The sequence below is a fragment of the Athene noctua genome, chromosome 1 (genome assembly GCF_965140245.1).
Source record: "Athene noctua chromosome 1, bAthNoc1.hap1.1, whole genome shotgun sequence".
NCBI classification, from domain to species: Eukaryota; Metazoa; Chordata; class Aves; order Strigiformes; family Strigidae; genus Athene; species Athene noctua.
Genome location: NC_134037.1, coordinates 170061382 through 170078718, shown reverse-complemented (window position 1 = coordinate 170078718; position 17337 = coordinate 170061382). Strand labels below are relative to the sequence as shown.

Genomic DNA, 17337 nt, shown 5'->3' with positions numbered 1-17337 from the left:
TCAGCATCTCTTATCTTTTGGAGCAGCAGCCGGACATTTCCTGTAAAACTTATTATACAGTCGTTTTCCCAAAGAAGTTAATTACCGCTGTGGAAGAACGTGAGGGGCTGCGAGTACACAGGGAGAGCGTCATGCAGGAAAGGGTCAGCACAGCACTGCTTCCCAGGCTTGCGATGCTCCTGGAGGCAAAATTAAGTCTTAAAAACATTGCCAAAAAATTATGATCTACCCACTGAAAGCCAAACCACCACTGGCTGTTGCAGCATCTCAGGAAAAGTCTAGCATATTTAAAGTCAGTGTATTTAATTTAAACATGAAACTCAATTATATCGCTGTTATGGGATTACACAGCGGTTGCAGCTTTGTAACTACAGTCTAGATGCTATGTATGTTTAGTACATTTCAATTAAACATTAATTTATTGAAATGTATTCTTACCTTAAAAACATTTGAAATTCTGCGGTACGTGGAAAGTTTGGGCCAGGGGAACAACAATAACCACTTGAGCTAAGATAACTAGTATAGCACAAGTTCTGAAGCGATACCTTTGACATTTTCATCATAAATGTGATTTAAATAACCCAAATATTCTCCTAGTAGTCTATCTGCTACTTTTCATACAGAAGATTTTGCTTTAAAATGCCTGCTAACTAAAGTAAGTTTGAACTAATAGATGAAACTGAGCACATGCTTAGTAGAGACATACTGTATCTCTTGAAAGAAAAACAGCTTCTAGTTTTATGGAGCTTTGTTTTGTCTCGGGTACTTATTATCAGAACTTGTTTCCTACAATCTTTGTAAATGCAGTTAAAACATTTGCAGTCTCAAAAGCAACCTGCAGCACACTCAAATGTGAAAGGATAGGAAGTCATTTAAACCTAATTTGAAGCAAAAAAACCCCCCAAAACTCACCTTGATTCAACTCCTTGGCTGAGTCTTCACAGGGCTCAGAAAAGCCTCTCCCCTCTTTTCTATGTTAAGAAAACCTTTAACATGATCAGTGTTAACATGGTTATTTGTCATCCGGAAAGCCCCAAAGTCTATTGCTGTCATCAGGGATGGCTTTTTGGATAGTTAAAACATTGTGTTCTCATTTGATGCTGGCTAACATTGCTATGCCAGATCTGTGGATCAGTTCAGACCTGCTATTTTTCTCTGTATAATTCCATTTCTCTCATGCTTGTCCCACAGGCAGATTTATCAGAAACAATCTACAGGTACCACAGGATGTGGAGTCACTGCAGCACTTTTAGGGAAATAAACGGACAACCAAATCTCCTGTAAGAATGAAAATCTATAAATAGTCCCAGTGCAGCAGGTGGATATAACATCTGGCTACCAGAAAACTAGACTGAACACAAAAAACTAAACTTAAAACTGCACTTGTAAATACACACAGTCTTTTCTTTGAAAAGAACAAGTGTCACTGGTCAGTGTGAAATGCTTTCTTTTACTAGTAGTTTTCCTAAAAATGTATTTATTTAGGAGAAAGGCTTAAAATGCGGTGTATGTTGAAAAGTGGTGTGTATAATATAAAATAAAACTCAGTCTTTCCATAATCTCAGATTGGGAATGTCAGTTCATAACTCTACCTGTCACTAGTCTATGTATTTTGTTTTCTCTGCCCAGTAGGGAGAACTCCCCCTGCTTTTACTTTCAAGTGATGAATCTCTCGAGGGGCAGGGAGGGCACCTTTGACCACCAGCACACTTACCTGCCCCTTAGGACAAAGAACAGCAGATACTTCTCCATGTATCAGAAAGCTGATTTTAGGTGTGGGAATGCTCAGACCTTAAATCCAGATGAGTAGGCAGGATAATAGCCAGACTTTTTCAGGCATACTTGTATCACTTCTCAATTTTAAAACATTGGTTTAGTTGGGGATAGAAATGCAAAATCTTTCCAAATGAGCAGCAGCACCAACCATTTAAAGATTGCCAGGGTTTTCACTCCAGCGGATGAGTTTTGTATTTCAGAAGCAGAAACTGTATAACCATCTGTTAAGACAGACACAGGTGACAGAAGTACTGATACAGTAACAATACCAAAGACACAGGTTCAAGGCTGAAAGCTGAAGCGGACACCAACCAAAAGATTATTTCAAAGCTCTTGCCATTAGAAGTAGACTTATTCATTCACAGGGAAAGAAGCACTGCGACAGTTGGGGCAACACACAGCCTTAAAGCCAGCAAGCCAGGCTAGAATACATCCAGCAAAAGATTTTTAAAATTAGTTTAAAACATCCTTCAGCTGAGCAGTGAGCTGACAGAGCTTGGCAAAGGGAGTGAGGCAGCACCGCAGAAAGCTACTCTTGCAGGAAGACAAGAAAGAATATTTGAGAATACTGATCCATGAGGACAAATGGTTAAATGACAGAGTAATTCCTAAGGATGGAAATTTTATTCAATTACAGGAGCCTTCAGTCATCAGTGACAAAATTATCTACATACAGCCAATTCAGAAAGTTGAATGTCAGGTTGTTTCTTTTTTGGATCAGCCTCTCCAATTTCATGGTATACAGCTCAAGCTTTTACTTTACCTGCCTTTACAATAAGACAAGTAAGAGTCTATTATTACAGAGGTGCCTGCAACTACAAACTCTATATCAGATGAAAAAAGGTGCTTTCTTCCACCTAACTTTGCTTTTGGGACAGAACAGATGTAGTTCCTTATGACCGTAAGAAATGAAGCATCGTTCTAAGTAATTACTGGTTATTTATATAATCAGGAAAATGTACAAACTCTGTCTTCCTATGACTCGGAACAAATCAAACCAACCCACAGAGTAAATAAATACAAAAACCCACCACACCCCAAACCTTGTGGTTTGTTGGTTGTCTTTTTTTTTTTAAAGTTAGCAACACATGTGTGTGTGTGGAAACAAGATCACATACGGAGACAGCCAAGTAAGTGTGAATACAAAAGAAATGGCCAGAGGCTACAGTGGAGAGGAATAAAGTTTAAGATTATACAACATCCAGTCTAAGATTTTTTAATCCAGTTTATTAAATATTGCTTTGTGGGGACATGTTTACAACAAGCCCAAATAAATTGTTTAAGGATTCAAAGCAGTCATATTAAAATACAGCTTCAATATAAAGTTTGTCACAGTTTTACAGTATTCAAAAATGACAGACCTGCCTTAAAAAAAGACTATTACACCAAAACATAAGAAAAACAGAAAAACAAACAAGTTTGGCATTTTCATAATCTTTATAGTATAAAACAGAATATTAAATCTATTACCAGCAAGCTGATACTTCAATCTATTACCTAGTCTGAAGTGTCTCCCATTAAAACACACTATACAACAGCACTATACAAAAGTCGTGGTGATACTCATTTGATGAAAGTGCATCCCTGAAAGTTTGCCAGTTTATTATAGTTAGCTCTTAAAAAAAAGGTAAATTAAAACGTCCTCTTTTAACTGAAGGCTTTTTTTTTTTTTTTTTTTTTTTTTTTTTGCTGTTTTGTCTCACTTTCAGCCTTCTTTTAAAAGTGTCTACGGACGCCCACCAGGGGGCAGCGTAAGATTAACCATCAAATCACGAACGGCTGCAAATATTGTGCATTCACCTGGAACAGGGAAAAGAGACAGGTTAGCATCGCTCCACAGACAGGCCTTCACTCTAACAAGCTCCCGAGGCAGCGCCCTACGCCGACTCCGACCCCGCCGGCACGGCCACTAGCCCGTACCCTGTGCGGGCAGGGGGTGACAGTACACGGTGACTGCGACTTGCCAATCCCAGCGACCTCCAGGGATGTCAGGATTTGGCATGATTTTAAGTGAAGTAGCTCCGGCTTTCCCAGCAACACCGCTCTTGCTTGTTGGTCGTGAAATTGCAAGAAGCTCCTAACTTTTAATCGCTTTTGAACGTCTCATTGAATTGATACTAGAATTTATCTTACATGGCACCGCAATCTGAATTTTTCTGTATGTTATTAAAAGCAAGACATCTTATACAGAAAAAACCCCACTTTTTCAGCTTCTATTTGTATTGGTTAAGAGCAGAAACTAAACATTTCAAGACTCAAGTCTGAAACAGCTGGAAGATGTTTTCTAGTCTAAGCCTAGTTTTGGAAACATTTGCAGTTCCAAGACTGGGCAAAAGTCAGAACCAAATTGCTCTGGCTCTACCCTTGACATCTAAACTGCAAAATAAAACACAGAGCAAATGGACTTTTGTTTCAAACAGCTGAGATCTAATACAGAGAGGAAAAATCAGCCACAGCTGTCTCAAGTTTTGAATACCAGCATTTTTTGGACAATGCCCCCCCCCCCCGAAATAGGTTAAAAAAGTTAAAACCAATAGAATAAAAGGGTTTAATGAGAACAACAAAAGGTGAAGTACTAGGCAGCTGTGACTTTCATCTACTGTTTCCTGGTATGAGAATACAATTAATAGCCACTATTGTACCCTGGTCACTGTGGGATGAACTTTTCCTGCATATTTCAAAAAACATAAATTGGAAGACATTGAACTCTGTTGCTGAAGGAGCAACAGTATGAGTAAAGAGATAAGAGCAGAGCCTGTTGGGATGCATTAATCCTAACTGCCCAACTAGGGATTCCCAACATTATTTTGGGCAAGTCATTATCATATCAAAGCTACAAAACTGGGCTAAATACCATCCACTGCATCACTGAAAATCAGACACTGAAAAATGCTTAGTTGTGAAGTGCTTTAAGGAATATCGCAAATCCCTTGAGCTCCTCTCTAAGGGTCACCTCCAGCATCTGTAGGGACCTTCATTTCCTTACCAGACTGATGTCCACTACATAACACAGGTTGTAGACTTACAGCTCAAGTTTAACACTATTATTCCAGGGCACTGATTCCATCTCAGTTCGTATGATTACTTCCCCAAAATAAAATATTTTTTTCCCATGAAGGCATAGGTAAAGTGATCTCAGAAAGACAGTGTACTCACAATGAGTCAACACTTTACTGTTAAACACAGCAGAATGTGTTTGCCCACAGATCTGAAAAGAAAACTCTTCCAAAAAAACTTACTTTTCAGGCACTACCATTTTATTAAGAGGAAAATTAAGCTGAATACAAAATACTTTCTCACAAAGAGAGAAAGGTAAAAAAGATACAGCCAAAATGAGGCAACACTGATTATGGGTTACAATGAAAGTGCCAGTAATATCATACGTGCATGATGGGAAGCCCTGGTCCTTTCTGACTGAAACAATGAAAAATTCACTTAACCAAACAAATTGCAATTAGTGCAGCAGAAGAGCTAACACAGGTAGGAAAATCCCGGGTACAGCACAGTAGTATCAGAAGAGAAAGGATATGCATCTGGGATCTCCCATGTACTGCTGTTTTAAAAGAAGTCTCCCCACTATCTACATTAATCTGTTGGCTTTCCTAACTATCACTTTTCAATGGCAAAGAAAAGAAGGTATCTTATTCTCTTTTATCAGGTATAATAATGTAAGTTTTGACAGTGAGAACACAGGAAATTGCATTTCAAGTGTCTTCAGGAAAGATCCTAATTTTGGCTGGGTGGTGGTAATAAATAAATCAATCCATACAGACTCATTCTTTCTTTCAGAAGTCAGAGGAACGACTACTAGAAATGTCTTCTGCTCAGCTAGCTACATTCCTCTTTGCCTGAATGAGGTTCCGCTTGGGGCCACAAGCTCTTTTTATATGCATTTTTTCCTCTGGCTATATTCTGCTCCCTGTACCATATTCCTAAAGTACTTCAAAACTTGTGTGCCAAAAAAAAATTGTCTATCCTGATCTACCTAATGATCATAAGACAACATCTCACCTGGGATACTCCAGAGCATCTTTGACAATCACTCCCTATGCTGCGGTATTTGGTGGAGGGTTTACCTTGAAACACAACTTAGTGCAATAATAAACAGCAAAACGATTATCTACCCTTCCCCACACTAGGGAAACTCAGGGGGGAAGCACCTTCCAGAAGAAACACCTGAAGTTTACGTAACGTATCTTGAAATAAACGGGCTATACAAACAACAGTTCTGTACCACATACAGAACTCTTACAGGTAACACACCCTCAAGGCTATTCTCTCTCCTGTTTACCTAAACTATTACTATATGTTAAACAGAAAATGAATGTTAATTTAAATCTCATCACAATTTTCAGAAATGTATGCATATCCACACCAATTTAAGATAAACATTGCTCATGTTCTAGCAATCAAAATAAACCATCAAGCATAGTTAAAATTACCGCATAACAACAAAATGAATAATTACACAGAAGTAGAATTCAACCTCTGGATTTACAACTTCAATCTATCCACTGGGTTACTGGAAAAAGACTTTGTTCTTCAGTATATAACTACAGTAGAACTAAAGTTGTTGTTCTTACGAGCCATCTGTGTATTAGGAGCCCAAACCACTGCTTACAGATAACATGCTGCCCAAAGAACCTGCTACTGTTGTTCAATGTTTTAGATATTAAAAAAAAACCCCAACAAACAAAAGCATGACAAACAAGAGGGAAAGCAAAGCACAACGTTGCTCACGGTGCACTACCTACTGGCCGATGAACATTCAGAACAACCTATTTAGCTCAAACACTTCACAGCACGTTTGGTGGACAGAACTGTATGCACCTCTGTTAGCGTACACACTGACAAAGGAGTATACAATCACTCCAATTACTTTTTAATCATTCACAGCACATGGACAAGTTCTGGTAACTATTTTAACATCCCTTTATATTCTACTGTTAAGCTCAATAACTTCATAATTAACCATGAAAACTGACACTTGACCACAGCATATTTCTTGTGACTCATTCTGGGCCCATTTGTTAAAAAATATGACTCCTACTGTGCAGCAAGAGTTGGACCAACAAGAGGTGCATTCTATGACTTGGGCAGAACAGCAAAATCAAGCCTGAATCATCAGTGTAACCTTCTGCTGTGTTGGCAGTACTTGCTATTAAGTTACGTATTGCCTGTCACATCAGGAGTTTATAATCACTAAAGTAGTATAATAGAAACCAAGAAGAATTCAGACTTAAGAGAGGTTTAGTTTTACACTGGAGATTTGTCAGATGTCTGGGTGAAGAGAATATATCTACTGGACATGTACAGTACCTGGTCGTGGTGAATTCAGTTCAGCAAACCTCTTTAGAATATTGCTAACCATCATTGGAGCAGCAACAGAAGAGTTCTGTTGCCTGGGAATGTCAGCCTGTTGCGTTGTACCCGAAGCCATATCATAAATAATTGGAACAATAATACTAACAGCTTCCTGTGGGACTGTTGTTTTCTGTGTTAGCTGGAGCTGCAGGAAAAAAAGTGTGTTAAATTGAATGACCATGTATTTCAGCACAACTTCTGATACAGTTAAACACTCTAGCCCTACAGACAGCATGCACTTCCACCCCCTCAGTTTTCACACATCAATTCTGTAACAGAGAAGTTATCAACCAGGTGTGCACTATTTTCTTCTCAAAAGCACCCTACAGTGAGCATTGCCTCAGAGATGATACTAATATAGATTTGTTCTAAACATCTTATTCCTGCGATCCTTTCCCAGCACCACTGATGTGTGTATCACCTGATCTAGGTGGTTACTGCCTCAAAGAAGAACCAAACACCCAGAAGCTGAGCATTTGAAGATACCCACAGATCAGATGGAATTGAATTTTATATGTTGTCAACATCTCTTCAAGAACACCAAACAGAAAGAGTTGCTGTGCTTTTATAGGAAGGAGAATAGGAACACTAACGGAACTCATTACAACAAAGATACATGCAGATCTAAGCTTCCAAACTGCGTAACATTTTTAGCTATTACAGTTGTCAGATATAGCATGCTTATGTTTTGCTACTAACCCGTGACAAACAGCCCACAAAATTTTAAAACAGATAGCTCTACTTACAAAAAACAACATTTTGGATTTCAGCACAACAGCAGGTGTTCCTGGAGGCGCAATTGGCGGTGCACTGGGAGGAATAGTTAAACAAAACTGCACATTCCATTTCAGCTGACTTGCCTGATCAGGGAACTGTTTAGAAAGAGCAGCACAGAGAAAGAAGAGCAAAGGCCTCACGTCAGTGACATACACAGCTATGAACTAGGAAAGTGTTAGAAAGTAGAATGTGCCCCTCTAGCTAAACTTGCAGATGTTGCCAGGTTTAGCATAAGTCAGAATAACTCCGAAAGAACTGACCACAGGGTAAACAAGAATACAATCAGAAAGATCGCAGCCAGCCTACGCATGTGCCTATTGAGCAGTAATGTGCTTGCAGTTTCTCAAAATCATCAGTTTAAAGGAGAAATTTTGGGAGTTTCCAGGGGAACTAGAAGACAAGAGCTTCTTTATTAACACTAAATAACATATCTAGAGAGTAATTTATGAGTTTATAGATAAAGATACAGCACCTTTTATAAAAATATAATAACCAAAGTTGGGTGAACTAAACAGATCTTACCAGCTCAAGTTTCATGATGTGTACGCAGTCCCTGAGGATATGCGTTGGAGCCCCTAATAATTTTGTGAAGGCTATTAGGGTGTTTGCTTTAAAGGGTGGTCCTGCAACCTAAAGAAAGACACTATTTAGTACTGCCTATTTAGATAATAGCTGTATCTTTTAATATAGTAACCATAATGCACAACTGTTAATTTTATATTTTGCAGCCCTTACACATGCCAACAAAAGTCACCAGTACCACTGAAAATACCACCAGAAATTAACAGCAATGCACAAAAATCTCAACATTAATGATTTGAGTACATACCCTCGTTTCAAAGAATTTCTCCAGAACTTGTAACTCCTCTGATTTCCACTGTCCTGTATTCTCAGGTGTTACTTTCAGTTGCAAAGTCTGGTTGGTTTTGGGATTGAGAGCAACCCTGCACTTCAGTGCCTCCGTCTTAAACATAATGACACCTGGTTCATTGGAGTTTATTAACTGTAGCTGCATAAGAAGAAGCATTACATTCAATCAGTCACTTGTTAAATAGCATGAACACACATACACATTCACTCCCAAGACTGTAGTGATCAATCTGCCCTCTATCCAGAAAGAAACACATTATTTGTATACAGGTAAAACTGACTTGAGAATGAAGCTTATGCAAGATCTGGCTTCTTTCTCTGTCACTGAATCAATGCCAAAGAAGTGAAGAGGCACACACTATCTGTCCCAAACCCTAAACATTCATGACTAAGTAGTTCAGTTATTGTCAACTAGTAACTAATTTATTGGGCACTCCTGCCCAGAAGTGGCATCCATAGCAACCCTATAGCTGTTCTAATTAACTCCCAGCAGACGTGCTCAACTCACAGAAGCCATGGCATCTGAAAATCTGTCCATAGCCTTGCTATCACATCAGTTAGCAAATGTCACAATTGGATTTCACAAACTTTATCAAACAGCTTTCCACTCCTAACTTGTGGAAAAGCGGAACTAAATGTTTTTTCTAAATTCTGACACTTTAGACGGCAAGATTCAGAAGTATAGTACAAGTCCAACTGAAAATACTTATTATATTTGAAGCATTTCAGTTTGTGTCTGATTTGAAAGACATGGAGTACAGAAGCATGGACTAGAACTGTTGTGAAGTCATACTTGCAAGTCAATATTAAAACAACCAAAACCATACCGTTTCCTGTTGTATGATCCTCTGAAGATGCCTCCTCATAATAACTGATCCAAGGAATCGCTCAAGGGGGGAGCAAAGATAGCTGCCAGCTAGCCCTGGCACAAGCCCAGGGGTCGGAGAGGGCAACAGCAGAATATTCAAGGCACTGTGGGTGAGGATTGTAGGTATGGATGCAGCCCAAGAGCGCTGAGGTAGTTTACGAGGTGGAGGCATGCTAGTTGGCATTGCTTGGGAACCTATTGATACGGGAAAAGTACATGCAGTAAGGAAGGATTTAAGCTGAAACAAGATACATGTTCGCTTTATCTGCTGTCACTATACAATGAGTTCTCTGGGCCAAAGCTTAGTCCTTCTTATTTGGCTGTCTAGTTACACACAACAGATAGACAAAGTCAAAGAATTAGAGTTTCAACCCTCCACCCATGCGAAGAGTCTCAGTAACATTAAAATCCTACTCCCTTTTCCTTTTTCTGCAGCATGCCAGCAGATAGCAGGTTTGTACAACAAACTCAATGAAATGTAAAAGATGGCTAAATCAGTCGTGCAAGAGCAGCATTACAACTCTATGATGTGAAAAGTTAGTATCTGGGTAGGCAAATATGCCTATCATTGCTTTCATTCCAAAGAATTTTCTCTCAGTCACAGAGCTCAACAGTTTAAGACTCATTTCTGCAGTGCACCAAGAGGAATCAATGTTGCTGAAGTTTATGCTGTATGATTTAACTCGTTTACCAATTTGTTACAGAAGATTTGAACCTGGACAGAATAAAGGCTTCATTTCCTTTGATACTTTACTGCACAAGGGCAGTGGACTGTTAGGCTTACATACAAAACTACTAAGAAGAACAGAACTAGAAATGTTAAACATGAGTGTTTCACAGTCATAACACTGATAAAGAAGCCTACTTGTTCCAGCTCGTGGGGAATGTGAGGCATCTGGGACAGGTGAATGAAGGGAGGGGTTGGCTGGTGACATTCCAGGCATCCGTGCTGCTGGTGATGGACCAGAGACCTGGGGAGATCCTGGCCAGTTTCCTGCACGCTGACTGGGTGACATCATGGTGTATGGTGAGCTTGGGTCTATGGTACCTACAGTGTTACAAGACCGTTATTATTTTTTTAAAAAGTCCAAGATTTTCTAATCTAGAGATCTGAAAAAGGCCTACCAAAATCTGTAAAGCATGAAAGCATCTGGCAAGCTTTTAGACTACATTTTACAACCATATAAAACACATAAGGAGGGAGAAAGCAAGATAAAGATTCAAGAGTTTTCTGCTGTATTTTTTAAAAAGTAAAATGAAATTGAATGTTAAGACAAATTGGCACGTTCAACACGTAGCAGGGTCTAAACTAAAAACAGCTCTTGCCTATAGACTTGGACTTCTATTGCTTCTTAGCAAATGAAAGCCTTAGCTAGACTGTTTCTTATCTATTCAGTACCTTGCAGTTATCTCCACAAAAGTATCTTTGGTTTTGGACTCCACTGATCAGAACAAGCTTCTTAAACAGTCTGTCATATATCTATCTCAGATTGTTCATCTTGACAGTTAAAATGGTGTGCTAAAATTATAATCTGAACTGTTCACTTACTGGGACCTATGGAATGGTTTCCAATGCACTGTGATTACAATAAATAATTGTTTTGGCAGCTTTCAAAAAAAAACTTAATAAAGGAAACAACCAAAAGGCATGTTGCTCACATATAGGTATGTCAAACCAGCAAGACTTTGAGAATGTTTCCAAATTGCAAGTATTTGAATTCCTAGCCTGTTCCAGTTATTTTTCCAGGAAATGTAAGCAGTGAAAATACATTAAGTAATCTAACAACAGACAATGGTCATTAAAAGCTGCAGCCATTGTTCTGCTACAAGACCACATGGAATTTCCCCACATTAGTAAGCTGGAAAGTGACTGATAGTCAATTTTTAAAATGTTAGGAACACCTCAACATGCCATGCAGCTACCTTTGACTACTGTTAAGAGTTACACCCACATGTATGAAAACAGCTACTTGAGCCAATTACAGAACATGAATTTTTCTCATTTAACTTAAGTCTGTTCCAGAAGACGCAATTTCAGGAAGCAAATGTGCCATCCCTGTCATTACATATACACCTGCCAGTAAAGAACTCACCATGTGGGCTGGCAAAGTTAGCTGTTTGTCCCATTGTGATTCCAAGAGAGGAAGGTGAAGGAGTTGGACCAAAGGATGCTGGTGATGGTGCTCTTAAAGCTCCACTAGGTGAGCTTGCGGCATGCAAATTTCCTAATTAAAGACATCACATCACTCAACATACACATTTCACACTTCCCTTATAACTGTTTCCTATCAACTACTACAGCTATCCCCTTTTTAGGGAAACAACAAACAAGATCCATGAGAACTTGTTTTTGCACTCAAAGGCTTCATTTAGTACATTGCATAAGTGTTTTATTTTCCAGATTGATTCACCACACAAAGGAAACTTTCCAAGATATTTGGCTTGAAGAATGGCATTTCCCCCGGCCAGCCCTTCCCCAAATTTAAATATTTTCAGCTGTTGCGCTGTAACAACTGGGAGTGGAAAGCAGAGCTTTGGTGATGAAAAGCTTTTCTGAAGCAGATATTTAAAATTAACAGATTTTGACCTGAGCAAGTTCTAAGCTGTAAGAATGAAACAGTCCCAAATATTACACAGCTAAAGATGACAGTTTCAAGAAAGGTTCAGAACGTACTTTCCAAAACATGCACGGCAGGACTTGACTTTGCTATTTTTCCACAATATAAGGTACATGCTCTCGGCTAACTTGGAGCTAAACACAGCTCAAATAATAGAAAAAACATGCATGCACAAAGAACTGAGTGTATACCTTCAGCACATGATTAGCATACAGACTCTCAGCCATCTTACCCGGTGACTGTGTGTGCATCATAGATGGAGATGGTGTCACTGTGTTGTGATAGGAGGTGGGTGGTGAAGTAAGAGGATATGCTCCCGATGCTCCTGCCTGTTTTGCAAATGGCTGAAATTGTCAACACAGCACAACAAAAAATTTTTATTATTTTGTACTAGAACTAAAGTTAAGTATGTGCAGGGGAGAGTTTGGTCCCCACCTATGAAATCTTACAGGTTCATCAACATAGTAGTTTGATTCTCTGTTTCACCTTGTGCAGTGCTCACTATTTTTTTCAGTGACTTTTTGCAGTTTCCCCTCAAGATATAACACTTCTGCACCTCATTCCTTTTTATCTGCCACCTTGTAACAGCGAAGCCTCTGGACTCCCCCTCCCATCTTTTATCTTAAACAGTCATTTAGCCTCCTTCAGTCCTTTGCTTCTAAGGCAATGTCTCATGTGACCTTCCAAAGCTACTGTTCATATGCTATGGGCTGTTTACACTGGAATGAGAAATGGCAAAATAAACTAATACGTTTTGCCCCAAGGGGAATTCCACAGCAGAGCAATTTTACAGTCTCCCTTTCCATTTTCTACTGCTAATCCTTTTAGAAGGCAAGTTCTTAGAAACCTACAGTTGTGGAAGACAATAACCATTTTTTAATTTGCCTGGAGGGTACCTGTTGTTGTGGTTGCTGTGGTGGCTGCTGGGGTTGAAGCTGCGATATCAAAGAATCCATCATGTCTCCTCCAATAGGAGAAGGTGGGTTATCATCTTCATTTACAGATCGTCTTCGTGCATCCTGATTGCTGTCAACAAACATGTTCAGGAATGTCTGTGGAAAAATCAGTTGTTAGCAATTTCCCCATTTAAATTTTATTACATAAATAAATAAGCACAGTATCTGCTGAGCTTTAATACTATCTTTATCACACATAAGAAACAGGCAGATTCCTAGATTACAACATCAAGTCATAGAGTTTCTCAAGCGATATTTAAACTTAATTCCCTTTTTCTTTTAGAAAAGGGGTCTTTCATCACCACCAAACAAAAAAACCTTGCTCATTAACACAAAATATCTCCAGTTAATTGAAAGAACAACATTTTTCTTTTTTTCTTTCTTAATATTATGCAAAAGCCTACACCTGGAAATAGCTGTTCCAGAACAACTCATCAGTACCCAGAACCTACTGGGTTGTATCACACTTACAACTGCCCTGTTTGGCTAAGAACGCCCAGGTCACCTCCTCCATACCATTCTCTTGTATCCGGAGGAATCTGCCAACCCTCCTGAAGTACTTCTCTACCTTCCCAATTTCATTCTCTTGTATTTTCCACTGGTATCTACAGTCCCCTTCCTTTTCCTACTTCCCTTCTGCTTGGAATTTGTGAAAGAGGTAGATGTTTAGGATCAGCTAAATGCAGTATCAGAGAACCAGTGTTCAGTTGCAACTGTCAGAAGAAAAAATTAGCAAACTATCCTGTTTCACAATGGGTGCCACTTTCCAATATTACAGTATAACTAGTACTGGTACAAGCTGCCCTTGGCTAAGGTTTTTCTGTCAGTGTGCAGAGATTAATTTTTCAAGAAGAGTGAATGAGCACTGTATTCAGAAACAAAGCCACAGGCTCCTGCCACACACTGATGGAAGCTATTTTAGAAGAGAAGTTTCTGTCTAGAATCATCTGACATGGAGCATTTCCTCATGTGCACTGTCCTGCCACACAACATAGTTTGTGAGGAGCAGTTGTTGTTAATCCTGGAGAATACGTCTAGCCTAGCTTCAGCAAGTTTTAACAAAAGGATGCCTGAAGCAGCCTCTACATTATTTTATTACACAGATAAGAAAAAAACAACCCCGGACATTTGATGCTAGTTTTCTGAAAGGAAAAGTTTTAATTCAAACTAATTAACCAATCTACTGATAAATCAGAAAATTCCTTCTGTGCTCAGAATTTTGGAAGGATTGTAGCTCATCACAAAAGCTCTTTCCACACCTCAACTGAAGTTCATTTATTTACAACGTGTCAGAAAACACAGGAACAGTCAGTCACCTTTAATCCAGGTGCAGGGTAAAAACCTTCAACTATTTTGCTGTTGTCAAAGAGACTGTACGCCCCATCACGTATCGCTACAACACCACGACTCCGGCAGTAGATGTCGATGCAGTACATATTCCTAAAAGCCAGCCTGATATGCGTGGGTGACTGTGGCAGAATTGAGAAACACTGATAGGCAGTGTTGGTGCGTTGAGTCAGACCCAGCATGGGCACAGTTGGAAGTTTGTTGATGGCATTTAATGGAGCCTGAGTGTCAAACAAAACCTAAGAGAGAACAAATATTGAGAGATCAGGTAGCCTACCTTTAAGTAAAGTTCAGGGAGAATGGGGCACAGAGGGGATAAAATCTCTCCCAAGCCACCTTCTGCCAATGAGATCCATAAACAATCATAACACATATAAGTAATTTTGAAGAGGCAGATTAATCAGAATTTGGCTCTTATTATCTTGCGCTTTTCTTGAGAGTAGTTTTTAAAACATTACCTGTAACAACTGCACCACATTTGGTGTTTTATTAAACATCTCCTGGAGCTGGTGCAGAATTGTGTTGTGACAGTTACTGCAACCTGAGTTTGGGCCGACAGTTCCCAGTGAAATGTGGAACTTCTGGAGTATGGAGTTCCACTGAATGCTGATCTGCAATGTCAAGAGCATAAAATGGCCTTGAAACTAGAACAACTACAAGGTTATAACAAGAAAACTGGTCTGCTTTATTTTTTTCCCCATTTCTCAACAAACCTCAACAGATTCCTAACTCACCTTCCTCAAAAGTTGCTAAGGTTGGGGGGGGGGGGGGGGGGGGGGGGGAGAAAAGAGCTGTTAGCTTTAACATCCATTTAGCTAGCTGGATTGTGGGCAACCACAAAACTGCGGAATTATTTTTATTAAGTCAACCAAAAAGAAAAAAAAGCATTTTCTGACAAAGGTGAGATTAAACTAGAGAGAGAACTGATTGATGAATTGCTGGAAGTGGACTGGTTTTCTCAGTCATATCACACAAAAATAAGAATTGGACATACTAATATGTAAGGAAGTGACATGCAAAATCCACACTGCCACTCTTGCTACTTATTAACTGTCCCAGTAAAATGCACATAGAAATACACTTGAAAATTCAGCTTAGAACAAGAATATAAAAACCTTCCAGGAAGCAAATTTCAAGTGCATCAGCTACACACAAAAAAACGTCTGTAATAAACATGCACTTACTTCCTCTTCTACCTTGCATTTAAGGCAAGGCTGTGAGCAAGTACTCAGCCAGTTATCAAAGTAATTAATAAGGTATAAATTCAAATACTACAAAATAAGCTAGAGTTCTGAACAAGTGAACAGCACTGCTACAAAATAATTAAGGACCACCTCATTTGAAAGCACAGTATTACATTTAAAACTTTAGAGTCCTTTCTCCTGAGGCAGAATTAGGCATTCAGCTTACATATATCCGTATGTCCCAGTACAGCAATGATGAGTAGCAACTGCTTTGTCAGAAAAAGGTTGCCACATCAGCTTTCATCAGTGAGAAGCACACAACTCTCCTTCCCACAACTTAAAGCATCTTAAATTCTCAAAAAATTCTGAACACCTAGTAACCTGGCAAATTAGCAGTCTGACACCTTCTATTTCTCTCTTTTCAATAATGTAATATGACTAAATACTTTGTAGCACAATTCAGAGAACTACCATTCTGTTTTCAAACACACATTTAAGTGCACTTAGGAGTTACTTACGGAGCTCCCCTTAGTAGTTCCATAACAAAGGATAAGTTTTCGGTAATTGTAGATACGAACTTCTGAAAAAACGTTTAAGTGGTTGGGTATGTCTTTGAAGAGAGGAGGGAAAAGAGTTAAGAGTGAGAAAACCACAGTAATCTGTGAACACATAATTTTAATGAAAAGGAGGTTATTTCTGCACCTGGTAAGGATCGTGCAAACTCCAGGACACATTCATACAGCCGAGCGATACTGTTCCAGTCATTAAGGAACATCTCAACAACTTTGCGACCTCCAACTGGTTCAGATAGCTGGTTTTCATATGTCAGGTAAACATGACGGGTTGGTCCTGCAGTGTTAGTAGATGGTAAACACTGATTAAACTAGTGGTTCCTAAACTGTGGTTTACAGACTATGAGTGAACTGCAGCAAGTGACCAGGAAACATATTTACAGTGCGTCAACTCAGCAGTCAAAATTCTGATTCAGGTACACTGGGGTTTACTACAAGTCTTAAGAGCAGACAGCTGTCCAGGAACACCAAAACATTAGAACTACCGTACCAGACAAAGAAACAAAATATACCAGTCTTCCTAAATAAAACTTACCTTGCTCCCTGGATGAAGTGCTATTAAGTGGACAGTTCGCAAACACCAGCTCAGCCACCCACGTGCGATTATTTCTACCTTGTAACCGGAAAGTGCAATCAAGAAGAGATCGGTCCAGAGCCTTCTGCGTTTCCTCATTTACGCCTTTACAGGGAGGAATTCTATTCACGATATTAAAAAAAAAAAAAAAAATCTCAATTGTACACAGTAGAGTTCCAAAACAATAAATACTACCTTCTAACATTTCCTGAAGGACTCCCAAGTCTGGACATGAAAGAATGAACAAATCAACAGCAAAGACAGCTGTACTGCACAGCAAGATATCCTATTCCTCTTTAAGGACTGTAATAAGTGTGTTAGAAAAGCACTCCGAGTTAAAACCAATTTTTATTCACCAATAAAGTTGAATTTGCTGGATTCAACACCAGCAAATTACAGACTGTTAAGGGATCTGTTGAATTGCCTTGATC

The 17337-nt window shown here is 39.2% G+C and overlaps 1 protein-coding gene across 3 annotated transcripts in view; it reads right to left on the bottom strand.

The window, feature by feature from the left end:
• Nucleotides 1-2976: 2976 nt before the first annotated feature.
• MED14 (mediator complex subunit 14) overlaps nt 2977-17337 on the bottom strand; it is a 38157-nt gene continuing 23796 nt past the window's right edge. For 2 of the 3 annotated variants that reach the window (XM_074905179.1, XM_074905190.1), the window contains exons 17-31: nt 16868-17028; nt 16463-16609; nt 16279-16370; nt 15035-15187; nt 14546-14815; nt 13170-13325; nt 12506-12617; nt 11749-11880; nt 10521-10703; nt 9615-9850; nt 8747-8926; nt 8440-8547; nt 7887-8012; nt 7096-7285; nt 2977-3576 (exon numbers count right to left, since the gene is read on the bottom strand). In XM_074905179.1, the coding sequence (XP_074761280.1) occupies nt 3503-3576; nt 7096-7285; nt 7887-8012; nt 8440-8547; nt 8747-8926; nt 9615-9850; nt 10521-10703; nt 11749-11880; nt 12506-12617; nt 13170-13325; nt 14546-14815; nt 15035-15187; nt 16279-16370; nt 16463-16609; nt 16868-17028 (2320 nt within the window). In that variant the 3' untranslated portion in view covers nt 2977-3502. The remainder of the gene's footprint in view (nt 3577-7095; nt 7286-7886; nt 8013-8439; nt 8548-8746; nt 8927-9614; nt 9851-10520; nt 10704-11748; nt 11881-12505; nt 12618-13169; nt 13326-14545; nt 14816-15034; nt 15188-16278; nt 16371-16462; nt 16610-16867; nt 17029-17337) is intronic. The other variant, XM_074905201.1, reaches the window with a different exon arrangement.